This window comes from Pholcus phalangioides, unplaced genomic scaffold, assembly GCF_987345545.1.
Source record: "Pholcus phalangioides strain wild (caught in Gottingen) unplaced genomic scaffold, Ppha-v1.0 ptg000015l_1, whole genome shotgun sequence".
Taxonomy (NCBI): domain Eukaryota; kingdom Metazoa; phylum Arthropoda; class Arachnida; order Araneae; family Pholcidae; genus Pholcus; species Pholcus phalangioides.
The window spans coordinates 39,180,091-39,206,420 of NW_028301608.1; the positions used below are offsets into that span (position 1 = coordinate 39,180,091).

General features: G+C 32.7%; 1 protein-coding gene across 6 annotated transcripts in view; it reads left to right on the forward strand.

Moving 5' to 3' along the window:
• Nucleotides 1–25,070, forward strand: part of beta-Spec (spectrin beta chain) — a 50,832-nt gene extending 25,762 nt beyond the window's left edge. Inside the window, exons 35-50 of one of the 6 annotated variants that reach the window (XM_089243510.1) lie at nucleotides 1,940–2,050; nucleotides 2,170–2,414; nucleotides 4,330–4,468; nucleotides 5,454–5,538; nucleotides 5,656–5,747; nucleotides 6,369–6,473; nucleotides 6,623–6,741; nucleotides 7,049–7,137; nucleotides 8,608–8,688; nucleotides 9,981–10,031; nucleotides 13,718–13,825; nucleotides 17,419–17,524; nucleotides 18,092–18,167; nucleotides 18,492–18,595; nucleotides 22,524–22,566; nucleotides 23,460–25,070. In XM_089243510.1, the coding sequence (XP_089099636.1) occupies nucleotides 1,940–2,050; nucleotides 2,170–2,414; nucleotides 4,330–4,468; nucleotides 5,454–5,538; nucleotides 5,656–5,747; nucleotides 6,369–6,473; nucleotides 6,623–6,741; nucleotides 7,049–7,137; nucleotides 8,608–8,688; nucleotides 9,981–10,031; nucleotides 13,718–13,825; nucleotides 17,419–17,524; nucleotides 18,092–18,167; nucleotides 18,492–18,595; nucleotides 22,524–22,566; nucleotides 23,460–23,609 (1,704 nt within the window). In that variant the 3' untranslated portion in view covers nucleotides 23,610–25,070. The remainder of the gene's footprint in view (nucleotides 1–1,939; nucleotides 2,051–2,169; nucleotides 2,415–4,329; nucleotides 4,469–5,453; nucleotides 5,539–5,655; nucleotides 5,748–6,368; nucleotides 6,474–6,622; nucleotides 6,742–7,048; nucleotides 7,138–8,607; nucleotides 8,689–9,980; nucleotides 10,032–13,717; nucleotides 13,826–17,418; nucleotides 17,525–18,091; nucleotides 18,168–18,491; nucleotides 18,596–22,523; nucleotides 22,567–23,459) is intronic. The other 5 variants (XM_089243513.1, XM_089243511.1, XM_089243512.1 and 2 more) reach the window with 5 other exon arrangements.
• The last annotated feature ends 1,260 nt before the right edge of the window (nucleotides 25,071–26,330 follow it).

A 26,330-nucleotide genomic window follows, 5' to 3' on the forward strand; every position in this document is an offset into this window, starting at 1 on the left:
TATATATAAAATTATAAATGCATTGAGTACCTGTTCTTTGGCCGCCCCCCCCCACCCTAGGAAAATGACGACCCTGGATGAGCCCTGCTTTTTTACTTTCCCATCAGAAAGTTGCTTTTCAAGTGCAATATTTGTTGAGGTATTTGAACTCAAAAATCTGAAAAGTTGAAAAAGAACAGCATAGATGAGAGACAGGAGCGTTATATGATAGTTTGTTGTTCTTTCCTAATATTTCACTGATTTTCTAATTCAAATATCTGAGTTAATATTGCACTTACAAATATGGGAGTTTTTTGTTGGCCTCAGAAGAGAACTTTCTAATTGGAAATTAAAGGAACCGTATAAAAATTTAAGTTTTTACTGTATTCTCATTCCTAAAACTGGTAGAATGATTTCTGATCACATTTAGAGTATTTTTTTAAATAGAGCCATACCTTTATGATGAACAGTTGTTGAGATAAAGACAGAATTAGAATTTTTAGGACACCTTGTATATATGTTTGTTTGGTACTTGATTAAATTTTCTGATGTTTTTAGTGAGTCATGCTGATGACAATATCAAATCTGAGCACACCAGAACAAACCACAAAGTATTTTGAGTATTAATGTTTTTTTTCAATCAACAAGTACAAACGCTAATTGAAAAAGAAATTTTTCTTTGCGAATTTCATGCGATATACATTTCTTCAAGCAAAAGTTAAAAGATAAGGTGCCAAAATGTCAAATTTCATGGGTTTTTTTTTAAGAATCAGGAAATTCAAATTTTATTTTGATTTTCCTGAATAATCAGTCTACATGTAATTTTTTTCCCATCTCGCACCTCTAAAAATGTGTCCTGCACCCTCGTAAAGAACCACTGATCTATACCAGTGGTTCTCAACCTGGGACCATATGGTCCCCTTGCGGTCCTAAGATATTCTAGGAGGGCCACAGGAGAAAATCAGAAGAAAGGTGATCCACGACAGGTGGTGAAGGGAGTCATAGAGAGCTGTGAAGAGAAAAGCTTTATAAGTGAAACATGGTTAAAAAATATTACTTACAGAATTCATCAGATCCGTCCATAGAACCAGGGACATTTTAACCCTTGAGTCTATGTGGGCATGATCCGGGTCTTCATGTCTATAATGGAAGGAGGGAGACTGTACTATATGGGATTTTCACATGTACGTGTATGTATGTAATAATATAACGTGGATATATGTAATAATTTTTATTTTGCTTACATATGAAAATCATAGTACCAGCTAAGTATGGAAGACCGCCAGAGCAACGGTTGATGTGTTGGGAGGGTCGATTTATCGTTATTTATTAACGAGCATGTTCGTTAGATGGTCTCATATTTTACACAGACCCTTTTTTACCATATAATTTGACTCCTGGGAGAGATAATCCATCATTTGAATTTGTGCCTAGCCAGGATTCTAGAGATTGACCCGATTTATTAAAATTTCATAATAAAAAAATAGAAAGTATCTCGCTTTTGGATGAGGGTAGAGGAGGGCCACGAGAAAAAAATGTGAACCATAGTGGGGGCCATGAGCTGAAAAAGGTTAAACACTGGTCTAGATGATTCTCAACCGTAATGCTATTTGTGTGGATTTTAACAATTTGAGTAAAATGGAAGTATGTGTGAATTACAAAGGGACTAGTAAACTTTTTCTTGTGGTTATTGGGTTGGACAGTTAATTCATGTATGTCCTAATAGCATGACAAAAAACTTATTTAGCTTCTTTTTCTCAGCCACCTCGTTGGGCATTTTGCCTGTTGTGGCGTTGTATTTGTATTTAGTAAATTTTATTCTGCATAGCAAAATTTTGATGTGTAATTAAACTTTGACTAAGTTTGTCTAATTACTTGCTTAATTTTATTTTTTATTTGCTGTAGGTTTTTAGTAAAAGCACTGAATATTTATGCTTATAACCAAAATATTTTAATGCAGGAAAAACAAAAATCAATGTCTGATGAACTTGGAAAGGATGGAGTCAGTGTTTCCAGTTTGCAGAGAAAACATGCTAACTTTGAGAATGATTTGCAAACATTGGAATCAGCAGTAAGCTACATTCATAATATTTTTATTTACCCCATTCATGTTCTAATAATTTTTCATTCTTGAATTTGTTTGTTCATCATGTACAAATAATTCACTTTTACACATTTTTTTTTGATAAGGTTCAACAAATACAAGAGGAATCAAAGAATCTGCAGAGTGCTTATGCTGGTGACAAGGCAAAAGAAATCACAAACCAGGAAGAAGAGGTTGTTGGTGCATGGCAGAGATTGTTATCTTTATGTGAAAATAGAAGGCATAAACTTGTAGACACTGGTGATTTGTTTAGGTTCCTGAACATGGTCAGGGATCTCTTGTTGTGGATGGAAGATATTGTTCGTCAAATGAATACATCGGAGAAACCCAGGTGTGATGCATATATTTTCTAAAGGCTGGATTTTCAAACTTGATTTATCTGTCTATTTTATTTCTGGTTCAGAATATGGGTTACAATATTTTTGGTAACTTTTTGTTGTCAAAAATGTTCATAATTTAATAGATTCTTGAGATTTTCATAGATTCTCGAAGAAAAAATTAATCATCAATTCAAGTTCTATCTTACATTATCTTTTAAGCTCGTGAAAATTGATTTTTAAGTGGGCTAAATGACTAAATAAAGGCAGTAACCAGCAAAAGCATATTTAATTTTACTCATTATCCAAAAAAATCTATCGCCTAGAACTTGTTAGAGAACGTATTAATGTTTTCTGTAATTTAACCCATTAACACTGGTTGGTAAGAAAATTTGCCATTCTAAATTTTGTTTTTTCTTTGCCAATAAATGGTGGAAGTGGTTCCACTCATTTTTTGTTTTTAAAAAAATCAGTCTTCATTAATGGGTTAACAAAAATATATTTAAAAAAAATGGAAGTTGGTTGCTAAAGCATCATTTTTTGGATTCTATTTATTTTTGTATCCACAGGAGTTACATTCCAGTGGATACCATAAATACAGAAAATCTGAATAGCTCAAACCTAAAATTTTGTTCCGTAGGCATCTCATTTTTACAGTATCTGCTTTGTGTAGAAGAGCGGGCGGATGTTGTCCAATGATTCAAGGCAATGCTTTTTGGAAAGAGTAACAATGTCTGTCAGTAGTTTCTTTTAAATTCCAGTTAATTGGTTAGAGCAGTGGTTCTCAAACCGTGCATCACAGTACTCTGGTGCACCTCCAACTTTTGTCAGGGGCGCCGCGAAGCAGTGACCATGACAAAGGTTTTTTGAAAATATGCTTTATTAAACAGCTGGGGAGCTCAGGGATAAGCATTGAATAGGAAAAAGGGGCGCAGCGGCTGAAAAAAGTTTGAGAACCCTAGGTTAGAATATAGTAACAAGGCTTCCTTTAACGATTTTTCTACATGTGAATAATGCACCACAGATGGTCTATTTCATGGAAACAATCCATTGCAAATTTGAAATTATGAAGCTTTTGCTATGCTGTTCATGATGAACTTGTCTTCTAATTCTCAATCTTAATCATCTCTAAGGTATTGCTTTGGTTTCAGAAGCAGTCATCTGATTAATCCCTCCTCTGTCAATTTCTTTTGCTATTACTATAATTTATTTTATCTCTACATTGGTGAAAATAACATTCTCCATTAACAATCCAGAAATTTTTTTTTGTAGTCCAAGCTTTTTTCCATTGTTCATACAAAATACTGAGAGATGTGACATTCTTTTAATCAATATCTCACGACTTTGCAGATTAAATAATGACAGCTATATAGTGTGCAAGTTATGCAATATATAACTTGCACACCTTTTGTAATCGCACCCATCGAAAAACAGCACCTTTTACATGAGAGATGTGGATCCAAGGCTGTATAGTAGCAGGTGTAGCTATAGCAACAGCTGATCAAATTTTAAGTTCCTATTTCTTGATATTTTAATGTAGACTCATTGGTGCTGTAATAACGGGGAAACCGCAGCAATGAAGCTAACCTTTGCGAATATTTTCCTTGCAAGTTTTCCACTTTTAGAAACATTCAACAACTTGTATAAATATTTTCAGAAGCACCCGAGAAAACTTTTAAAAGTACTTTTTAAACATTTATTAAGCACATACAACTTACATCTTGTTTCAATATAATTATTTCCTCAACAGTGTTTTCCAAAAAAACCTGGGAAAGAGACTGCAAATACTGACGGCAGACTGTATTGACTTGTTTTAAGTTTTTGTGTAATTTTCACTTTTTTAAAATCTAATTCATGGGTGAGGGATTTTTGTGAAAATGTATTCAATGGCAAAAAAAAGTATTCAACTTGTTTTATGGATGTTCTTAGGGATGTATCAGGTGTTGAGTTATTGATGAATAATCACCAGAGCCTGAAAGCTGAAATAGATGCACGTGAAGACAACCTGGCAGCATGTATAAATCTTGGCAAGGAACTTCTGGCCAGGAATCACTATGCCTCAAATGAAGTATGTTTTTGTCCCTCCATTTTTTCAGAAGCAATTTTATGATTTTACTTGAATCTGAAATTTCTAAAAAAAAACCGTTTCTTAAGTATGAAACTTGTTTCAATATAAAATTTAGTTTGAGCACTATGTGAAGTTGAAACACAGCTATGAAAATTAGCAATTGCGGCAAACTTCGACATTTGAGAAGATAAAATGCAGAAATCTGAACTTCCTTTTTTTCAAATAGCACTGAACTTTTTAAAACCTTATTAACAATATAAAGTATTAACTTTTAATGCAATGAAAAACTTTATAATGTTACTGATAGAGCAAGGAAGAAAACTCCTAGAACTGTCTTAGGCATATAAAATCTATGTCTATACTCTGCTCAGATTGCAATCCCTCAAAGAATTTTTAATTAGTTTTTTTTTTTCATTTTAGTTACCACATCTTTTTTTTATCCACCACATGGGGATAAGCTTTACAGTTTAAAAAAATTGTTTAATCGGTATGTGCCACATCTATTAAAGGGCTACATTTTTGTAATTAAAAAAAATTAAACTTCATGTAGTTATTTTTTGCGTATTCTACAAATATTTGAAGAAAAATGGTTGCTAATTGCTCAGAACCATTTCTGAATAGTTGAAATGCAATCTGTAAAGCCAAAGATTCTGTGCCAGGGTTTAAGCTAGATAAAAAATTCCTTTAGCAAAACAGCAAAAATGAGGGAGAAAAGCTCTAGCAAAATGCTACAATGCTAATGATTGATGGTTGGATGTCTACTCGTTTCGTACCTCCTGTACGCATTTTTGCAAAAGTGGCTACTACTTCTTTCGCATTCTAAGATTTTCTTTTGCATGCGACCATAGTTTAAACCCTGTTTTGTGCCCTCAGTAACTCATAAACAGAATTAGCTGCTAGGTAGTTTTATTGAAGCTTTGATTTTATTTTCAAGCAATACTTCTTAGATGTGGATGTAAAACTTAATTTTGCTTTTTCTTTATAGATCACCGAAAAACTTGTAGCTCTGACAAATCAAAGGACGACAATGATGAATAGATGGGAAGAGAGATGGGAGCATTTGCAGCTAAGTAAGTTTTGTTACATCAAATTTTTTTTCCTGATAGATTCATTTTAATCATTTCTTTTGTTGAAAGGTGTAAAGTATTACTACTTACTATAATTTCATTTGAATTTTATTTTCTTAGTTTTGGAGGTATATCAGTTTGCAAGAGATGCTGCAGTAGCAGAAGCATGGTTACTTGCACAGGAACCTTATCTGTTGAGTCAAGAACTTGGGGTAAGTGCACTTTTGTATTATATATTTCTATATTATGTTGCAAATCTGTACCATGTTGTACATTTACTTTTTATGGTGAAATCGTTGAATTATGTTTATTTTTGTATGTAAAGTTTAATAATATAGCAGTTTGTTTTCAACCTGTTGAATTAAGTTTTATTTATGAAGTGGATAATGAAGTAAAAATCTGGGGAATGCAATGAAAACTCTGATTCCATGGGTGTCTATTATATACTTTTTGTTCCTCAAATAGAGGTTCCTTTATTTAGAAGTAAATGAGTTCTATTTTTGGGTATGGATCCATCCCTTAAATAAAGGTCTTTAAACAAGGTTTGATTGTATTCTAGAACTTAGAACAAAGTTTTAAGTTCTAGAATACAAACAGAACTTAATCCCACTGAGCTTATGTACAGTTAATACATACAGTACATTTTAAACACTGCTATACTGGTTATGTTATCAGCCAAATGTAATTTTTGAAAAAGGACCTTCAACTGCTACTATAAATTTCATATTGTATTTATTCAATTGTTTTTATCAGTGTATCTCAATGTTGAGAAGAAAACAATTGTAAGGAGATTATTGTAAAATTTTTTTATTTGAAACATCTTTTTGTGTTAGCACTCCATTGATGATGTTGAACAACTAATTAAAAAACATGAAGCATTTGAAAAATCTGCTGCTGCTCAGGAGGAAAGATTCTCTGCCTTGGAGAGAATGACCACGGTGAGTATTCCATGTGCATTTAATAACATATCAAACAATAAAGGTAACTGTTTGATTAATTAAAGCATTAACTGCAGCATTCACTGTTCTTTGTTGAACAACTTTTGAGTTTGAATATGAGATTGAAAAAAATCTTTGTACGTCTTTAGTTTGAGTTGAAAGAACATAGAAGGAAAGAGGAAGAAGAAGAAGAAAGAAAGAGACAAGAAGAATTGGCTAGATTAGCTGCTCTTGAACCACCTCCACAAGAATCGCCACAAACTGATAGGTATTACCCAAAGCAGGGTTCAAAGACCCTTGTTTTTGTACATATGCTTTACAACTTGTCTTGACTAATTTTATACACAAATATTTAAACTATATCCATGGAAGTTTATCTGAAATGGATTCAATTCTTACCATATGTTTTTATGAAACATAATATAATATATATAAATTTTTTGAACAGAACAAATCTTGAGGATTTAAAAAACAAATTTGACAGTGTGTGAATAAATTGAAGTTGTGTAAATGGTTTTGTATTTGCATGCATAAAATTTTCTCATTTCTGATTGATTGCAAATTGTTATGTGCAGGACGGATGGTGAAAAATCTCCAGAAAGGGAAGAACCGATTGCTGTTGCTGCAGAGCAGGAGGCAGCAGTGGAGGGCAAGACCTTGGAGGGTAAACATTTTGAGAAATTTGTTCTAGTGTCTACATTTATCATTGCTCGCCCTGCTTGCTTTTATGCAAGTCTATTCATTTCTCAATGAAAAGCTACAAATATTTTTCTCTTTATGGGTAAAAATAATTGATATAAAAAAATTACCTGAAATAGAAAATTTGTTTTCATCATCAAGATAGATGCTGTTGTACGTTTTGATAATTTTTTCCCCCTTAAAAATTTTAAGCAAGATGTAAATATTTCCATGTTGATGATCTGATCAGAAGTGGTGGCATGGTGTACTCTGAAAAATTTGGTCTTGCAGGACAGAGATCTAGTATTTTTTGCAAAAAAATATATTTCTGAGATATGGATTAATCTTACTGGAGTATGGTGCTACGAGTTAAAATTATTTCTATGTTGAAGAATATGTTTATTCATAATGGACGAAATGAGATCCCTGAGTTTGTATATATCAAGACTTGGAAAGGTTGATTTTCTATTTTTTTCTGACTGGTATCAGTGAGTAAGAATCAGTAGTCTTATATGTTGACTACTAAGTTCTATTATAGTTAGCTCTTGTGTTTATTTTAAACAATTTATTAACCTGATTTTGTTAGATCTATTGCAATTGATTGATACTATTGTGCGTCAAGTTTTGGGGGAAAAATTGCAGAGGTTGAAATATACGTATATTTTTATGCATTTACTTTGAAAGCTTTCTGTGTGATTAATTTGTTTTAGATTATTTATGAAAAAAAAATTATTCGTGATATTGAAGGAGGGAAAAAAATTAACTAATTAGGCTTTTGTCATGATCTATATTTCTTCTAAGAGAGTCCAATTCGACAACTTCCTATTTCAACAGATATGATTATATCTCCATACTAATTGCATGATTTACTCATAAATTGCTGTTTACTGATGCCTTGCTCTTATTTCATTGTGCATTGATTAATATATTGTTTTCGATTCTTATAAGTTGGATTGCTCTGAGTGACTGCAAAAAATGTCTTAATTCTCTATGAATTTATTACTATCATTCTGATAAGAATTTTTCAACAAAATGAAGCAGTTGGATGAATATATCTTTTATTTAGTAAATTTAAATAATTAGATAATATTTTGAGCAGAGTATTTCTACAATCAATCTGCAATTGGTTAAGAACTCAAAAAAATAAGTATCAAATTTTTTTCATGAAGTTTTGTGACTTAAATGAACAAGAGAAAAAGTGATAGGTTTTAATTTAACAAGTATAACATTTTTTGGTTTGTTTAGCCATATCAGTGAAGCATAACCTGTGTATTGCAGTGTTAACACCTTTGGTGTTTATGCTTTGTTTTTAAAACTGCTGTTCACTCACTCAGTGGTCCAACTGGAGACAGTATTTTTCTTGGTGTGCTAAGTAACATATTAATGACTGAATTTATTTTATCAATATTTTTACTGTGATAACAGCATGTAAATGAATAATTGCTCTTGCATGTAGAAACAAAGCCAGTTTCTCGTGTTCCTTCTGTTAAGGAGGAAAGGTCGCAGAAGACACCACCAACACAGTCTAAGAAACCAGGTATCTGCCTGTTGATGTGTGTGTGTCTGGCATCGTGATCATCCATCCCATCATGTCTTTTCAGTGTTTGCTTGTGTTGGTTTTGTCCCAAAGCTTTCTTTCTTGGGTGGTTGGTTGTTTATTCCTTCTCTCTCTGCTTGACTTTTGCTTCCCATGTGACTAATCATCTCATATTTTTTTCAAATTCCATTCTAACAATTGTATGTCCATCTGGCTTATGTTCATAAATTTTATCAATGTATGTATATATTGCATAAATCTGGAATTTTTCTGGTGCATTTTCAAATATATGCGATAAAAAATGGTTAAAGTGTATGTGCCGTTGAAAAAATGGGTAATCCTTTTAACTATTTCTTTCATACATGATTACATTCATAAATCTAGTACTTTATGGAAGGATAGTCGAACAAAACAGGGTTTTTCATCCCTTGGCAATGAAAAATCAACTATCAAAAACTCATGATCTGCCCATTCTTGAAAATTCTATAGAAAGTTGGGGTGCAAATTGCCCACATTACACCAGAAATGTTAAAGTTGGGTCATCAAGTAATCATTACCATATATTTTTTTTTCAAAAAAAAAAAAGAGAAAAAGCTTAATTTGAAAAAAAAAACAGATGCCAGAATTTTTTTTGAAAGGCGCTGTTAAACTTTGCATTGTGAAAGTTTAACCAAAAAGTTTTTAAAAAAAATCAAAGTGTTGTAAAGATGAGCTTAATTTTATATTATTACATCCTCTTTGTGCTGAACAAAATGTTTGACTTTCAACTCAAAAGTTACTGTCTGGAAAGTTTAAAATAATTTGAATAGGGGGAAAAAAGAGAAATTTGTGCATGTGTGAATTATTAAAAATAAAAACTATATAAAGTGTAATTAAGTTGGTGTGTGTGTGTGTCTTCATTTTCTCCTGGTTTTAACTTTCATTTTAATGAGAAGTTAAATATATATTTATCCACACAAATATAAAATAAAAAATACAATTCAAATATACACAAAACTTAAGCAAAAAAAAAAATCGGATCGATTGAAGTTTATTCAAAGAAAAATATAGAGGGATAGAGAAATAGGAAATGAGATTCACACACACACACAGCTTGCATAAACTGCAAATTAAGATAAATCATTAGACATTTATAAGAGAATGAATACGTACAAACGTTTTTCCAGACTGATTATTTAATCTACTAATAATTTGAATGCTATACAAAACAAAATTGACTTTGGTGGAGGTTGCTGCATAAATGAAAATTGTATACCATTCGATGAGTTATTTATTGAAGTGCATTAACTTAGTTCCAGCATCTCCACGCAAAGGTGTCCAGGAATCAAGATCAGCACCAGGCAGTAAGTTAAAGGTGTTTTGCATATGTGCTAAAATGCTTTGGACAATGTTCAGTTGTGCTTGTAAAATTCTGGTCTCTCTTCTTAAAACCGATAAATACTGCTTGCCATTCTTTCATGGTTATCGCCTAGTTACTTGTATCTTTCTGTAACAAACAAGTACTTCATTCATTTATCACTCAAGCATTACAGATATCTAGACTGTTATTTTCATTTTATACTTTGATCAGTTTATTAAAAAAAATTACCTGATAGTAATTAATCCAAAATAGTAATGTGTTTAAATACTCAGATTAAAGGGCATGGTATGTCCTGCTCTGAACCAAGAAATTATTTTGCCTTCTGCGCCAAAATATTAATCTGCATTTTATTTTCGGACACAATATCACATTTTCAAAAGCGCAATCTATACAGTATAATTTATATAAAAAGTCTTGGTTATAATTCCCACATTCAGACATGGATGTATCTGTAAATTTCATCAACAGCTCGCATTGATATCTTTGGGTCGTATTTTTTAAACAATATATTGTAGCTTGATGTGGAATGCTTTTTTTAAAAAAAGGGAGGAGATGTGTACTGAAATTTATCAATTACAAACAGATTCTTGAAGGAGAAAATATTTCTATTGAAAGTGCAAAGCGATTTTATTAGGTTTAGAATGTTGCTTGAAACATTTTTTTTCCTCCTGAGAGTCGAAGGGAAGCTGAAACTATTCAAATAATAACACATTGCCTACATCATATCAAAGAATACATCCCCACCCTTGAGATATAGATTTGTATTGAAAAAAAATAAAAATTGTTGCATTTCTATTTATATGATAAAATACAATAAAGGTCTGTTATAATGAGAGTTCACATCACTGGAAAATGTTTTGTTATACTAGAATTCTTGCTACGTGCAAACTTGAACTATTCATTCTCTCAAGTAATACATAGTAAAAAACATTCTTGCTTTATTACAGTTATAATACTCCTTTACATCATTTTGTACTGATATTAATGAATGAACAGGATTCTCTCTCCAATAAGATGAAATTTATTTTTGGCTCTCACAGCAGTTAATTCTCTCAAACATTTTTGCATAGAATTAAGTGTTCTCTGAATTATTTAGCCAATGATCGAATACTTCAAATTTTCAATTTGTCTCACAATTCCAATTGGAATTGGCCTTTATGAACTCGTATCCTGCTGACCTGTGAATAGTTAAACTTTTTGATTTGGGAATTCTTATTGATGAGTAGCTTAGGTTTTCTGAACATTATTCAGCAGTGGTCAAAAACAAATAGAATGCTGGGTTTCATTTTCAAAAAGGGTATCTGCGTTCTCAAGTCATTCTTCTGTTTTTCTGAGACTTAGTTTTTCCTTGACTGAAGTATTTTGCTAGGTTATGGGGACCATACCTACACAGGGACATAGACTTGGTTGAAGGAGTGCAGAGAAGAGCTACGCATGTCCTTGTTGGTACACAAGGTTTGAGTTAGACTTCATTTTTTGAAGATTTTTACATTGGAAGAAGGCAGGTATCTGGGATATGATGTGTTCAAAATTTTTATTGGGATGGATAGGATGGACCAAGGGCGTACCCAGGATCTGAACTAGAGAAGGGCAACTCACAGATACTTGATACGTCTGTGCTGCGCGAATTACTAACTCTATTTTCTCTTCTGCCTCCCTCGCTGGGTACGTCCATGGGATGGACCATGAACTATTAATACATCCTCACTTGACTGCTTTGACAAGGGGACACCAGTATCGATTGGTAAGGGACAATTCTATGTTGTGTTGCAGGGAATTTTTCTCTAATAGGTTTGTCAATAAATGGAATAGCTTACCTCCGAAAAGTAGTAAATTCAACAGTTCACACATTTAAAAAGAAATACAATGGACATGTTGAGGTAAATCGAGAAGCTATCCATACTCAGATTAAGACAACCATTAGTATTTTTTATGGACATTATATATATACATGATAAAATATTATGCAGTTTTCAATTTTTATGATTGCATTTTTAATTAGGTTGCTGTATTTTTCAAATATATAGCATCCATATTTGTTATAGACCTCTTTTTCTCAGTCACCTCGGGTATTTTGCCTGTTGTGGCTCTGTGTTGACATCTTTCCTGTTATCAGGTTTTTTTAGGTCAGTTTTTCCAGTCCTTCAGAAACAATTTTAAACTAGAAGTTCTGGTCAAATAAGCCATGGCAGTAAAAGATTACTTCTTTTGTCTGTCAGTCACTGGAAGAGCAAAGTTGTTACATGTCTCATAAATATTGGGAAAGCCTAAGAATGGGGGGGGGGGGAAACTAAAAATAGACTTTCGTGTCTATTCCTTGTTAGAAGTATCTTAGAGTAATGTTAAGGGCGAGTCACTTGTGATAAGTTTTACTAATCCATCCTTAGTTTTAATTCTTGAAGAGAAAATTTTTTGACTTTAGAGAGCAAAAATCTTAATTTTGCAACTTTGCTATGAACACATATTTTCTTGTATCTTTAACATTAGCTCTTCGACAATCACTTTCATATCACTTGTTATAGCCAGAATCTCATTATAACAGGCTTTTTGCTGTATTAAACACTCAAAAAGGGTTTCATCCTATTTTTTTCCTTTATCTGTTCAAAATAAGAGCATGCTTAATACTTGCATGAACTGTCAATTTTTTTAAATCCATTAACAAAATGTTTTATGCATTTATTTGTTTTGATTCATTTAATAACATGCTTTTACTCTGCTAGAAAATGGATTTGGATCCTCATTGAGATTATTCACAATTAAAAACTGATGTTTCAAAAAACGGTGCAAACAATTGAGCAATTTTTAAAATTCCTAATCAAAAGATAAGAAAAAAAATATTTTTGTTCCCTGTCTGAATAAATGTTTGTTTAACCCTTTCAACTAGCCGTCGGGAAAAGAAAGATCCTATAATATCAAGTTAGGCAATGCCTTTGTCTTTTAACTAATTTTCCAGTTCATGATGATATGTAAGGATAAAGTTTTATTGGCAAATTTTTGTTTTTTTTTATCTTAATGGGGGTTTTTTCCACTTTAGTCTTTACTAGACATTTTTTTTTTAGTTACAAGAAATGATAAATATGTTCAAAAGATTTTTGCAGTAAAAAATTTGAAAAATTTTAGTAAAATATATTGCTTGATTCAGGAAAACAAAGCAAAAAAAAAATTTTTTTGAGGCAAAATCAGAATTGCTTCCCTTTTTAAAATTTTCTCATTGTGGCTTGTTAAATAAGTTTTTTGCTGTTTAAAAGTATGGAAATTTATTTTAAAAATAGATTTGGTTTTACAGCATTACTTAAAACAATCTATGATATTATCCAGGGTTAATAACAGGATTTCAGGCTATATGGGTATAAAATGACTGAGGATCCAATCTCTCTAGTTCGGTTAAGCTAATATTAACTTTGTTTTGAATACACTTTTTCTTTATTTTTTGCATAAGTTTTTCTTATCAAGTTTCATGAACATTAACTTTCTATCAACATTTTTTTAAACTATTTAATTTTTCAGCACTTGCATATTAATTTTTCAATAACTTGCTTCTTAATGCATGAAGTTATGTAGTATTTGCATGTTCTATTATTTTCATTTTGTTTTATGTTCTAATTTTGAAAAAAAGATAGGTTTTTTTCCTTGAGTTTATTTAAAAAATTGCATGATGCTCTTTTGAAGCCCCTTCCCCCGACAAAGACAAGAAAAAGCGATCTCGTTCGAAGTCACCATTTAGCAGCTGGAGGAAAAAGAAAACCACAGCTTTGGAAGATGACGGAAGCTTCTTTGGTAAATCATCTGATTCTGTTTACGACAAAAATTGATATGGGAGAAACAACTTGTTCTAATTGGTGGTGGTCAGGAGTAAAATCTGAAATACCTATCCCATCTTGTATTCCGTGACAGTTTTTATCCCTTCCTTGAACTAAAACCTCACCTTTCAAACTAAAAGTGCACTAATATAATGGTAATAATAAATATACACTTGTCAACCTCTCTGTAGAACTTTGTGATTAATAGAAGTTAGTAGAGGAATATGGACAAAGTGCATGTGTGGTTTAGTAGTAGTGCTTAATAAGGTTTTTGGGTTTGTAGTCAGTTAAAAGAAAGGGCTCTTGGTGGCAAAGATCTGTCATCTATACTAATTCATTTTGTTGTATGTATTTTGGACACTTTCCTATGACTCCAACCACTAGCTTTGTCAAACATTGAGAAATGAATAAATTTACACTGGGTTGACAGCTCCATGCCTCAAAAACTTTCAATTAGTTCGTCATGTTTTATATGAATTGTATTTTTCTCTCCAAGATGCTTTAACTTTTCTTTTTATCTGTGGACCTGTTACTCTGTGCGTAGGATTTTGAAATTCGCATGGAATGAAAAAAAGCTACCATAGCAAAAACTCTGCGAGCACTTTTCATTTTCAGTCATGCATGAGCAGTTTTAGAGGGAAGATTAATTAGGCATATACTTATATATTATCTCACATGCACACATGCACAGAAATATTGGAGTATGTACTTTCATTCTTTTAATGTTAGGCTAGTTTTTCAAATTCAGCAGTCATTATCATTAAACAGCCATACATTGCAAGATATGCATTTGCATGATTCTCATATAGCTTTTTTTTTATGATTTGAAATTACCTGTAGTATCTATATCTGGATGGTGAATAACTTGATATGAATTACATCAGGTTTCCCCTCTCAGCCTCCCACCTTTTTTTTATTGCGATTATAAGAAATGATTTTATCATATTTTAATAGATTTGAAAGGTGCACAGAATACAAATAGTGAGGTCTGTCGAGTTAGCCATGAGTTCAATTATTGCACAGGACCATAGAATTTCAACTACATAAACAAACAGGTTGGGAAGTATGCTAAGTTTGGGAATTCTTGGATTAGAGTTCTTTATTTGATTAAATTGACTTTTGCATATACTGCTTATTGAGTATTATTTGACTTTTGGGGATTTCATTAGTTTATTTCATGAATGCAACACCAGTTAGCACAGGATTTATTCTATGTTTGATTTATGAGCAGTATTCTTTCCCTCTTATTTTATTGGAAATTCACAGCTTGAATCTCGTATTGCTGTATTTATTTTTTCACTGGAAAAATTTGGTTGTTTCTCTTTCTTGGATTCCTTTCATTTTTGTTTTCAATTTGCTACTTTTAACTGTTGTTCGTTTGGTAAGTACTCCAGTTTCTCTTAGCATTGGATCATGCATTCAAATTGCTGGTTTGATAGAACTATTCTACTTCTCTACATGCACACATTTTTAGAAATAACAGTTTGGTCATGTGAAATCGGACACTAATTAGTGGTAGATGGAAAGTAAAGTTGTCTGGTCACTAGGTTTGGAACCAACCTTGTTTTCCACAGTTCAATTCAAATCCTTTGAGTGATATTTAGAAAAATTATCATTTGGAATCTGCGTCAAATTGTGGGAACTTGTCTAATTTTCCCTGGTGTGTTTAAAATGATCATAGTACAGGAAAAACAATGGTTGAATACTGGTTTTGTGTGTATTAATCTGTGCTTGTTATTAACATTTAATAAACACCTATTTTCCTTTATTCCGAATTGATATTTCATTACATCATAACATCTTTTATGCGTTTGCTTCATATTTATTTTAAATTAACTGTTTGGTAAAATTTTACTTTACTAGATATGCGAATGGAAAATGACTGTAATTATTGAACTAATATACTTTTGTTTTCAATGGGATATAACTGATAATTTTTTAACATCTTACTGTGAATTTTTTTTTTTTCATTGACTTGTGAAGATTTTGTGAATCTGTTGTTTTTCATTTTCATTATTTTGAATGATTTTTTTTCAACTATGTTACTATGATGTATATAGCGTGAAAAATTAATTTCAAGAACTAAATCACTTGTAATCGTAAAATTGGTTATTTCTGAAGACACTGGCTTTTTTGTTTTCAGAGATAAAGTTGTGAAATTTCTGTTTTTGTATAACTTGTTTATTACACATATTTATATCTATAACCAATTAGATTGGTTTTTTCTGCAGTCAATGCTCAATCAACTTAAATTTTGATTTAAAACAATGAAAAACAAAGTGGCCTTGCATATATTTTGTCCCCCATAAGCAATTATGTGTATGGTTTTGTGCAAAAACCTGTATGATTTAAAATAGTACAAATTTTCATCAAAATAAAATTGTGCCAAAGCAATACCAACTTCTAGACAAAAAGTTACAAGTGTTTCTTGGTCTACACTATTAATCCCTTCATTGAAATGTGTAATGAGTTTAAAGGGGAGACATTATTTTGGACTGTTTTCTCAATATATATATAAAAAAAATTTTAGCTTTTAAAGAAAAAAATTGACACCTAAAATGTCTTTTATCATCCCAGAGCAGGATAAAAGAAATCAAAAAAACTTTTCACTGGTGAGCAGAAAGAAATTATTAGAGAATGAATTATTCAAAATTTTTCTTTGGGAATCCAATCATCCTAGTAATCTTAGCAATAAAAAATGGTGTGAAGTGGGTGATATGTAAAGTGATATCTGTAACTTTAATATTTGTTATCTTTTATTTTTTATAATCAGTATTAAGTGTATTGATATTGGCTTGTAATTGTATTTATAGTAGTGTATTGATATTTGTATTAATATGTGTAGTGTAACTTAATGAATTTCAAATTATTTTAGAAATTTTGGAAGGGAAATTACACCAGTCAAGTAAAATTAAGCTATATTCATTTTAGATCATTCATATTTTTTTAAAAATATTTTCTAGCAATTAATTTTTTTCTTAATATTCCATTTAAATATAGATTTTGATTATTTGGTATAAATCCGGAAGTACAGTGGGACCTCTCTCCCATAACAGACACACCTCGATAGCAGGCATCTCTTGTTAACGGTCATTTTTAAAAAAATCATGTTAATGGTTTTCCATGTATTGACTACCCATTAAAGGACACTCATCATTAGTGGACAAAGTTTTTGGTCCCAAGAGAGTGTCCACATCAAGAGGTTCCACTGTAACTAACTCAAATTGTCAGTCTCGTTAAAGCTATTTTAAACATTTCTTTATTTTAGACATTCTGAAAAATTGCTTATGGAAGAAAAACTGATGGGTTTTATTCCCATTTATCATTTTCAGTATTGGAAATTCATTATTTTAAAATAACAGTATTTCAGATTTTGTAGTTTTTCTCAGTTTGTTACCAGTTGTTCCAAAATTTTCAAATACAAATAGATGGTTTAAGAATGAATAGATCTGGAAATGAATACTATGAATTATGAAGCAGTTTTTAGTTTTCAGTAGCGAAATTTTACCAAAGGTTGATTTTTGTATTTCGCCAATGAAACTGCTTATACCGACATTTCTTCTTCTATAGAGAAGGCAAGTCCAACTGCTGCCTCCGCGGAAGAGGAGGTTCAATGTGAAGGCATGTTGGTCCGTAAGCATGAATGGGAATCCACTACTAAAAAGGCTACCAATCGGTAAGCTAATGACTCTTATTTTTGCAAAAAGATAGGAAGAAAACTGGGAATATGTTGTCAATAAGTTTCAAGAACAAAAGTTTCACCAACAATACATATTTAATATAGAGTTAAGCAACCAATACTTTAAAAAATGAAATGCATATGTGCATATTTTTCATGTTATGATGGAAAGTTAAAGATAAAGTTTAACTTTTTTTTCCCTTCAACTCTAAATAGTCTCTATAACAAACTTCTATTTAAAAAATGTCTTTATATGATGAAATTTTCATAGGAACATGCTCACATTTTCGTTGATGTTCGCCCTGCATTGAAAATTGTTTATGCAAATTTTTTAATATAAGTATTTTCAATAGAACGAAGCAATTTCATTACATGGAGACTCTGCTGTATTTAATTTGAAGATAATGAAATATGAAATTTATTTATGTTGATGGTGTTTTTTTGAACATTTATTTAGAAATTTAAAAAAAATTTGCTGAAAAAAATTATGAAATCGTTTCAAGTTTGAACGCTTTTGGTGTCACTTCTCAAGATGTGAAATGCTAATTTGGTTTTCCATTACAGTTCATGGGATAAACTGTACGTAGTATTACAGGGAAGTTTGGTGTTCTTCTATAAAGATCAGAGACATTTCAAACAGGTAATTTGGATTATTTACCCTTCACTATAGGATAAGAAATGATGCCCGAAATAAATTGTCAATCTAACATATTGCTAATAGTGGGGAAAAAAAAATTTCCATGAAAAAGTTTCTCTTCATGAGAATTTCTGTGTAATATAAGTTTTATATCATATTTTGACCTTGTTTATGTGTTATGAGTATTAAAAAAAAGGGTATTTTTTCATCTTGATTTTAAATACAATTACGATTACCCTTACAATTTTTATACTGGCTTTTACTATATTCTATGATTTTGGTGTTCTCTCTCTCTCTCTAATGATATTGTTTCTTCTAACTTTCTAGGAACCTGAGAATTGCTATCGTAATGAAAGTCCCATTGAGCTGAGAGGTGCCACAGCACAAATTGCTACTGATTACACAAAGAAGAAGCATGTGATTCGACTCAAGTATGTATCGCGATTCTTTTTGAGCACAATATATATTTTTCATCAAATACAGCAGTACCCCGACTTACATCACCCAGCATTTACAAAATAAGATAATCTTCATAATTTTTTTCAATCAGACGGGCACTTTCAAAGTCATCTTAAAGGAAAATGTTTTACCACAATAGTCTCACCAAGGACCAATTGATTAAAAAGAATACGAGAGGGCTGGACAAATCCTAGGTGCTGGGTCACCATGGCAACTAAAATATTAGTATTAATGCCTAACGTTTTTTTGCCGTTACTAAATTGCAGGCTGAGAGCACCATAAAATTTTTGGAATTTTAAACTGCATATTTGCCAACATGAAAGGGGGTCACTATGCCCTAAAAAGGTCAAAAGAAGCTTTTCAACCTCTCTTCTCTTGAAAAATTTTTTGCTGCCTAGTTTTTTTTGCGATTTGTCCAACCCTGGAATAAAGCAAGATCAATCGACCTATATTGTAACGTGACCTTCTCATTTTTTCAGTATTTGTGATTAACTTTTTTGAATTTTCTATCTTGACTGAAATCATACATAATTTTTAATGCTTATAAATATCATAAACATAATGATTACAAATGTAAATACAAATATTTGTTCTTGTTCAATGTTTTTTTTTTCTTCTGTGAGATACATCTTAATCCACTGCAGATTTCTCATCCCTTTATTTCTCATCCAAAGGCAATTTATTAGAAGTTTTTTTTTTCCATGTTTGGCAATTTCTTTGGGAATTTGTGAAGACACCAAGAAACTGGTGCTTCATTCCAACAATATATCAGTGTAAAAGTTTGCATCCACTTGAGTGGTTTTTTATCCTGGAACGAATTACTGCCATAAGTCAGGGTACCGCTGTGTTATAATCATACACAGCCTGAAATGTGACAGGTAGAGAAAATGTGGTGCCCGAGTGGCATGGTGGTAAGATGCTCGTCTACCACCGTGAAGGTTGTTGTCAGGGTCCTGGGTTCGAACCCAAGGGAGGATATAGATAAGATATTTTCCCTTAAGAACTCGAGGCGACCACCGATAGACAGCGCCTTTACTTCTAACCCATCTCACTAATGGCAGTAAATTGCAATATAGCGATATGGCCAGAGTTGGTGTTTGGTGAAGTAGTAGTAGGTAGAGAAAATGTACAATTTTTTTTTGAATGTACAGAATTTTCTGTAAAATAGAATAGTTTCAGGTAGTGGTTAATTTCAATGATCAGTTATCAAATGCCCAATATTTTTCATGTTAGTTTGCTAGTGAAAATGTTTTATTTATTTAGTCCATAGTTTCCCAAATTTTTTGTTCCATCACCCCTTTCATCAGCAATTTTTTCTTATCCCCCCCCCCCTCCCCAACTGAAGTGAACCCATAGGATCTTATATTAAGTCTGTAGCTTCTATCGCCCGCCTGGACCATTCCATCGCCCACTTTGGGAAACACTGATTTAGTTAGAAACTTATCAATGTTTGATGCACTGTGTGTTTTTTGTTTATATTGATAAATTATGGAAATGTATAAGGAGTTACATAATGGATTGGGAAAAAATTGCCTTCCTGTAGTTTTTGCGGTGGAAGAAATGTCAGTGCCTGAGTAGTCAGCCACATCTATGCTCAGGTGGCAAAATGTTTCAAAACAAGTCACTTTCTTAAAACTTCTTTATGGCAAATTTGTAAATAATATTTTTCCAATATGCTATGCTGTAGCTTTTTGACTTATTACAATTTTCCTCCGTTGTTTCCTTATAAACAAAGGTAAAAATTTGCCACCTTTCAAAATTTTAATTAGTGAGACGTTAGAATGGGAACTCAATTTTTTGCGAAAAGTGAAACAACATATTGCTATCTGAGCACAGAATTGTGCATAGTATTCACATGGTAGAGAGATTTAAAGCTTGTGTGAAATATATTGATTTTTTTTGTCACTCTTGGTTATAATGTAGGCATTCTCAGACCCGCCAACTCTCCCGATTTAGGCGGGAGACTCCGGATTTTTCATCCTTCCTCCCGCTCTCCGGATTTGTCAATTTGTCTGGATTTTGGCAGAAAATTAGATTTTATGCGAGCTTTCATGTTGCCGTAGCATCAGTGATTACCGCCGTCGTTAGGGAAAACACCCATAGAGGACAGCCGTGGTCATTTCCATCGAGCAGCCTTAAAAAAGTCTGTGACCGCATTTAAGCAACTGGCAAAGACACGACTTTGTTTTCGTAGCGTTTATCAGCAATCATTTATCAGGGGGGAAGCCCTTGGTTGCCGAAATTCCTGTATAATCGTTATTGTATTCCATTAATAGCTTTGCGATAAACATGTTTTTTCGTCGGCAACGTTGTAACTTGAGTTTTTTTTTTATTTCTTCCGCTTAAACGTGTTCAGAAAGAAAATATAAAACTTTAATACAAATACAGCGCCACAACAGGCAAAATGCCCAACGAGGTGGCTGATAAAAAGATGCCCATAAAAATATGGATGTCATATGTTTCGAAAATACAGCAACCCCATTAAAAATGCAATTAACACAAATTATAAACAATATATACACATGATAAAATATTATACAATGCCCATAAAGAATACTTATGGTTGTCTTATTCTAAGAATGGATAGCTTCTCGATTTACCCCAACATGTTTATCGTATTTCTTTTTAAACGTGTCAATTGTGTTACAATTTACTACCTCCGGGGGTAAGCTATTCCATTTATTAACAACCCTATTAGAGAAAAATTCCCTGCGACACCATAACCTTGCATTGTCCCTCACCAATCGATACAGGTGTCCCCTTGTAAAAGCAGTTGATTGGCGGTGTACTAAAAGTTCATGGTCCATCCTATCCATCCCATTGAAAATTTTGAACACTTCGATCATATCTCCTCGACACCTGCGTTCATCCAATGTAAACATATTCAAAAAATGAAGTCTCTCTTCATAACTCAAGCCCTGTGTGCCAATAAGGACACGCGTAGCTCTTCTCTGCATCCCTTCAATCAAGTCTATGTCCCTCTGTAGGTATGGTCTCCAAAACCTTACCGCATACTCCAGTCCAGGACGAACTAAGCCTCGAAAAAGCGGAAGAATGACTTTAGGAGAACGCGAAGAGACCTTTTTGTAAATGAGACCAAGCATTCTATTCGCTTTTTTGACAACCGCTGAACAATGTTCAGAAAACTTAAGTCGCTCGTCAATGAGAATTCCCAAATCGGTGACTCTAGTTGCATCCGGGATAGTGACACCATTCAACTCGTAAGAGAACCGTGGGTTGTTCGAACCAAAATGAGCGACCATGCACTTATCTACGCTAAACGTCATGCTCCATTCATTTGCCCATGCTGCAATCTTGTTTAAGTTGGTCTGGAGCAACTCCCTATCGCTTTCATTCCCGATTACCCCCATTAGCTTCACATCATCTGCGAATTTGCTAGTAATTCCATCGATACCCTGATCGAGTTTGTCGATAAAAAGTGAAAAAAGTATGGGGCCAAGGACACTTCCCTGAGGAACTCCACTTGTGACCTCCTGAGGAGCTACACTTAAGCTATAATAAAGCTAAAATATAAAGCTTATAAGAGTTCGACCCAAGGTAGAATCACTGATAGCATCCACGAAAGGAAATGCTCTTGTTTTATGAACAGTATGTAGATGTGATTTCTCAATTCTGCACGGAAAGACTGACATGGAATTATATTCTGCTCAGGGGCAATGCAGAACCCGTCTGGGGGGGGGGGGGGGGGTGAATGTAACGTTTTCTTAAATTGATTAAAAAATTATTTTTTTTTGATCAAGTCTGTGTGAGTGCTGGGGGGGGGGGGTCCCCCCTTGGGAGAATCTCTGGATTTCAAAAGTTGGCACGTCTGCATTCTGATTCTTGTTCTAAATTGAAAGTTATCATGCTTTAATTTAAAATTATTTTCTATTTTTAAAGGTTATCAAGTGGTGCTGAATATTTACTACAAGCTAAGGACGAGGTGAGTTCAGATTAGTAAACTGTACTCTCTAAAAAAATATGGTTATATTAAATACGTATGTTGTTCTTTGAAGATTCGTCTTAGAGCTTGTGAAAAATTTAGAAACCAACGAGAACCGAAACCAAACTTATACATAGTTTAATTTTATTCCTAAAAAATATAAAAATCCCTCTAGGGCAGGGCAGGTTGTATTCTGGTAGATGAAATGAACTCTAAGCATGCAACAGGATAAGCACCTTTATTTTCAATAAAATGTAAGTTTTAATACCCTTTATATGAACATAGTGATCTCTCACTGGAAAAAAGACAAGTAAGAGAGAAGTGTACGGGAATAGCATTGTATTATGCTATATCTTTGCTCAGGAGTGTAGGAAATCATCTTATAACTGAGAGAAACATATAAGTGAGAGGGTGTATAAGTAGTATTCGCCAGTGTGAATCTAGATACGATTCATGCATCAAAATTCAACTTTATTCCAAATTTTGTTGAGAAGTGATTGTTCGGGAATTATTCTGAAAATGGTATTACAAAATTTAATTTTTTATATTTTAATATCTATTGTCTCTATCTACATGTCTAGGTCTTATAATTCATGTTTAGGAATTTATGGTGAAACCAAAAAATCTTTCTATTTATCAAAATGATTGTCTTCCAAGCCTGAGATGAAACTTAGCTAAATGTTATGTCGCATCACATATCGGACAGTTTTGTTCTTTTCAATGAAAAGTCAAACCTAAAAGCTCAGTTGTTGACGAGCAATAGTTTTATCTGAAAGAAACTAATGGAATCGTTGGACAAATGTATCCAAGTCTTAATTCATGCTTAGAGGATGGTACTTTGTTGCATAGTCAAGAACATTATATAATCAGTTTTTTTTTGTTTCATTAATCAGGAGGAGATGAACTTGTGGCTACAGAAACTGCAGTCTGCTATTGGAAATGAAGGATCTGCAGGCCCGTCAAGGTCGCAAACACTGCCAGCTTCCGGTGAACGCAAAGATGAGCACAAGAAGCGTGGTTTCTTCACGCTGAAGAAAAAATAAAACAAATCTTAAAAAGCAGAAAAAAGTGAAATATGCCAGCTTTTTTGCAGAAGAGAGAACACGCATGGGGAAAAAAATGGACATCCAAATTACACTGTATTCTTTTTCTCAGATAATACTTATACAAGGAACAACTGCGCTTATGTTTCCATGGACACAGTGCGCGCTTTCTATACATTCCTCTCTTGTTGGAAATTAAGCTTGGGGGAAAAAAAGACTAAATTCTTCCAAAGAACCCAAAATGATGCAGTAACTTGTCAGCATTTATCTTTCATCTACGAAACAGCATTCCTCTATTTTTATTTTCCAGTGGGTCCACTTTATTTTTTTCTGTTACGCTTTCACTTTGCACAATTTTTTTTGTTTTTAGAATATTTGAAATAACAGAAGAGACACTACTGCATCAATTTGTGCTCTTTAACACTACTGCACAAGTAACAGCTTGACTATATAAATACTACTGTGAGCTGCATTTTTCCTCTCGACTACATTCTGTAAGCTAAACGTCATTCCAAAAAAGTGTTCGTGCATTTCTTTGGGCCTGTGTGTAAACATTTTTCTTGTATACTTGCCCCCCCCCCCCTTCAGTATATACTCGTGTTGCTCACTCATAATTTACAAGTGCTGGATGTTGCTGGTATTTATGTAAATAATGTCAACGCCAGAAGTAACTAAAGATTAAAACGTAAAATTTAATCACCTGCTATAAGAGAAGAAAAAGTATTATAATACAGATTTTTACAATAAAAAAAAACCAGTGCAGAAAACTAGATTTTTTTTTCTCTAAAGAATCGAAGAAGCTATTTTGTTCTCGATGAAAGCTAAATTTATATTCTCATGTTGTCATTAACGATTCAGTAGAAATCTGTTGATTGAATACGAGTAGATTTTTTTCTGTCTCATCTAGATCTGTTGCTGTTATGAGATTTGAATCTAGTGCAACATTTTGTGCCTAATGACAATTAACGATTTAATGTTTAGAGTTTTTTTTCCTATTTTTCGTGTCAAGCTCCTAATTTTTTATGTTTGGTGTCGTTTGTTTTAGAATATGTGAGGATATACTTGTCCGATGGATGGTGTTGTGTAGTGGGTATTAAGTCCTGAGAAAGCGTTCATTTATCTATTTTTCCCGGCCTTTGTCGTCTTTCGAGCATTAAAAAAAAGAAATATATGTATGTTATTGGCTGTTAAAGAATTTTTGCTTCGTCACTTTAGCTATGTTATTTGTCTATTTGCACTTTCAATGGTGTTATATGTGTTTCCTTTTTTTGTCGGAAAAGAAATTTTATTGCTTCTATTTTTTTGCTTTTTTTTTCTATTTCTTTTGAATTTTTTTCAGAGATTATATATTTAAAAATGAATTCTTCCATTTTTCTTAGTTGCTACTGTAAATTTGTTTGGCAGCTTTACAGTATTTTATGTAATTCAACTTTAGGAGAAAATAAAAATTATTAGACTGTCTTTCTCTCTGTAAGTCTTATTTTCGAGTGATATACAAGGTGTTTTACCAAAAGTCGCCATCAGACTTTTGAGACGAGAGAGAACCGGAAAATTATTATTTAAGACCCTTAAATATATTTCCACAAATAAGGAGATGATATTCAATGAATATGAACTAAAATTTTTTTTTTAATCAGTGTTTAGCTTGAATTTTTTTTTCAGGAATGTTCACACTCGATTTTTAAAATGGCAATTTTTCATTTAAGGGTGAATAAGTTGACGTGCTTAAATATGACTCCCTATACTATATATTTATGATTGCTTCACATAATATTTAGACACGGAAGTACTAAGAGCGTCAAAGGGAAATTTTTTTTTTGAAAACTCAAATCAGATTTTGTGTGGCTATTCCGAGCGTTGATTCTGCCTTTGCTGCAAAGTCTGAATGCATTTATTTTTTTTATATTTCGATACCAAAGATGTACAAATTTGGGAGCTCTCTCTCGCAAGTTTTTACTTGTCAAATACTGCAATTGTAAAAATTGAAAATTTCATAAATCAATTTTTTTTTCTTAACGTCAGAGCTTTGCGATCCCCAAGAGTCGCTATTAAAATACTAGGTCAGCCGGCAAGATCGCATTTTGGCATCTCCGTGTAAGAATCGAGTAATTAAAGGATGAAATTGTGGTGCGCAAGTGCAACGCTGCAACAGACCCGCCTGGTTGATTCATCTAAATCAATGGAATTCTGATATTTTAAAGGGGCGGTATTCTCTGGTGGTTTTTTTTGTAGCTGAAATTGAAGGATTTTTATAGAAAAATGTTTCGATTTGGATGATTTTTTTTTGAGATAAAAAATATTAATTAGCCAATGATGCCTATTGTGATGTACCACTTGCCCTCAGGGGCGGCTTAACAGCACTAGTGCCCCCCCCCCCACATTAACTGAAAGTACCTGCTTATAAATTTCAGCGCTTTCTTTCAAAAATCATAGCACCAAATCTCGTACTCATGAGGCTTCCGGGCCCATGCGTAAAGACGGTACTGCTCACACCATCTTTTTAGCCTAAAATCAACTTCAAAATCCATTAATTTATTTTCCATTTAAAAAATGCATTGAATGTTCCTTATTTACAAATTATTTTTTTTTTAGTCAGACGAGTGACTCATCTCAGAAGCCCGAATTTCGAATTGCGACCCAAAGATTGAAAACCCGTGTATACCGTAGAAGAGATATCATCCTATACACTTTAGAGAAGGTACATAGAAGTATACCGTTGTT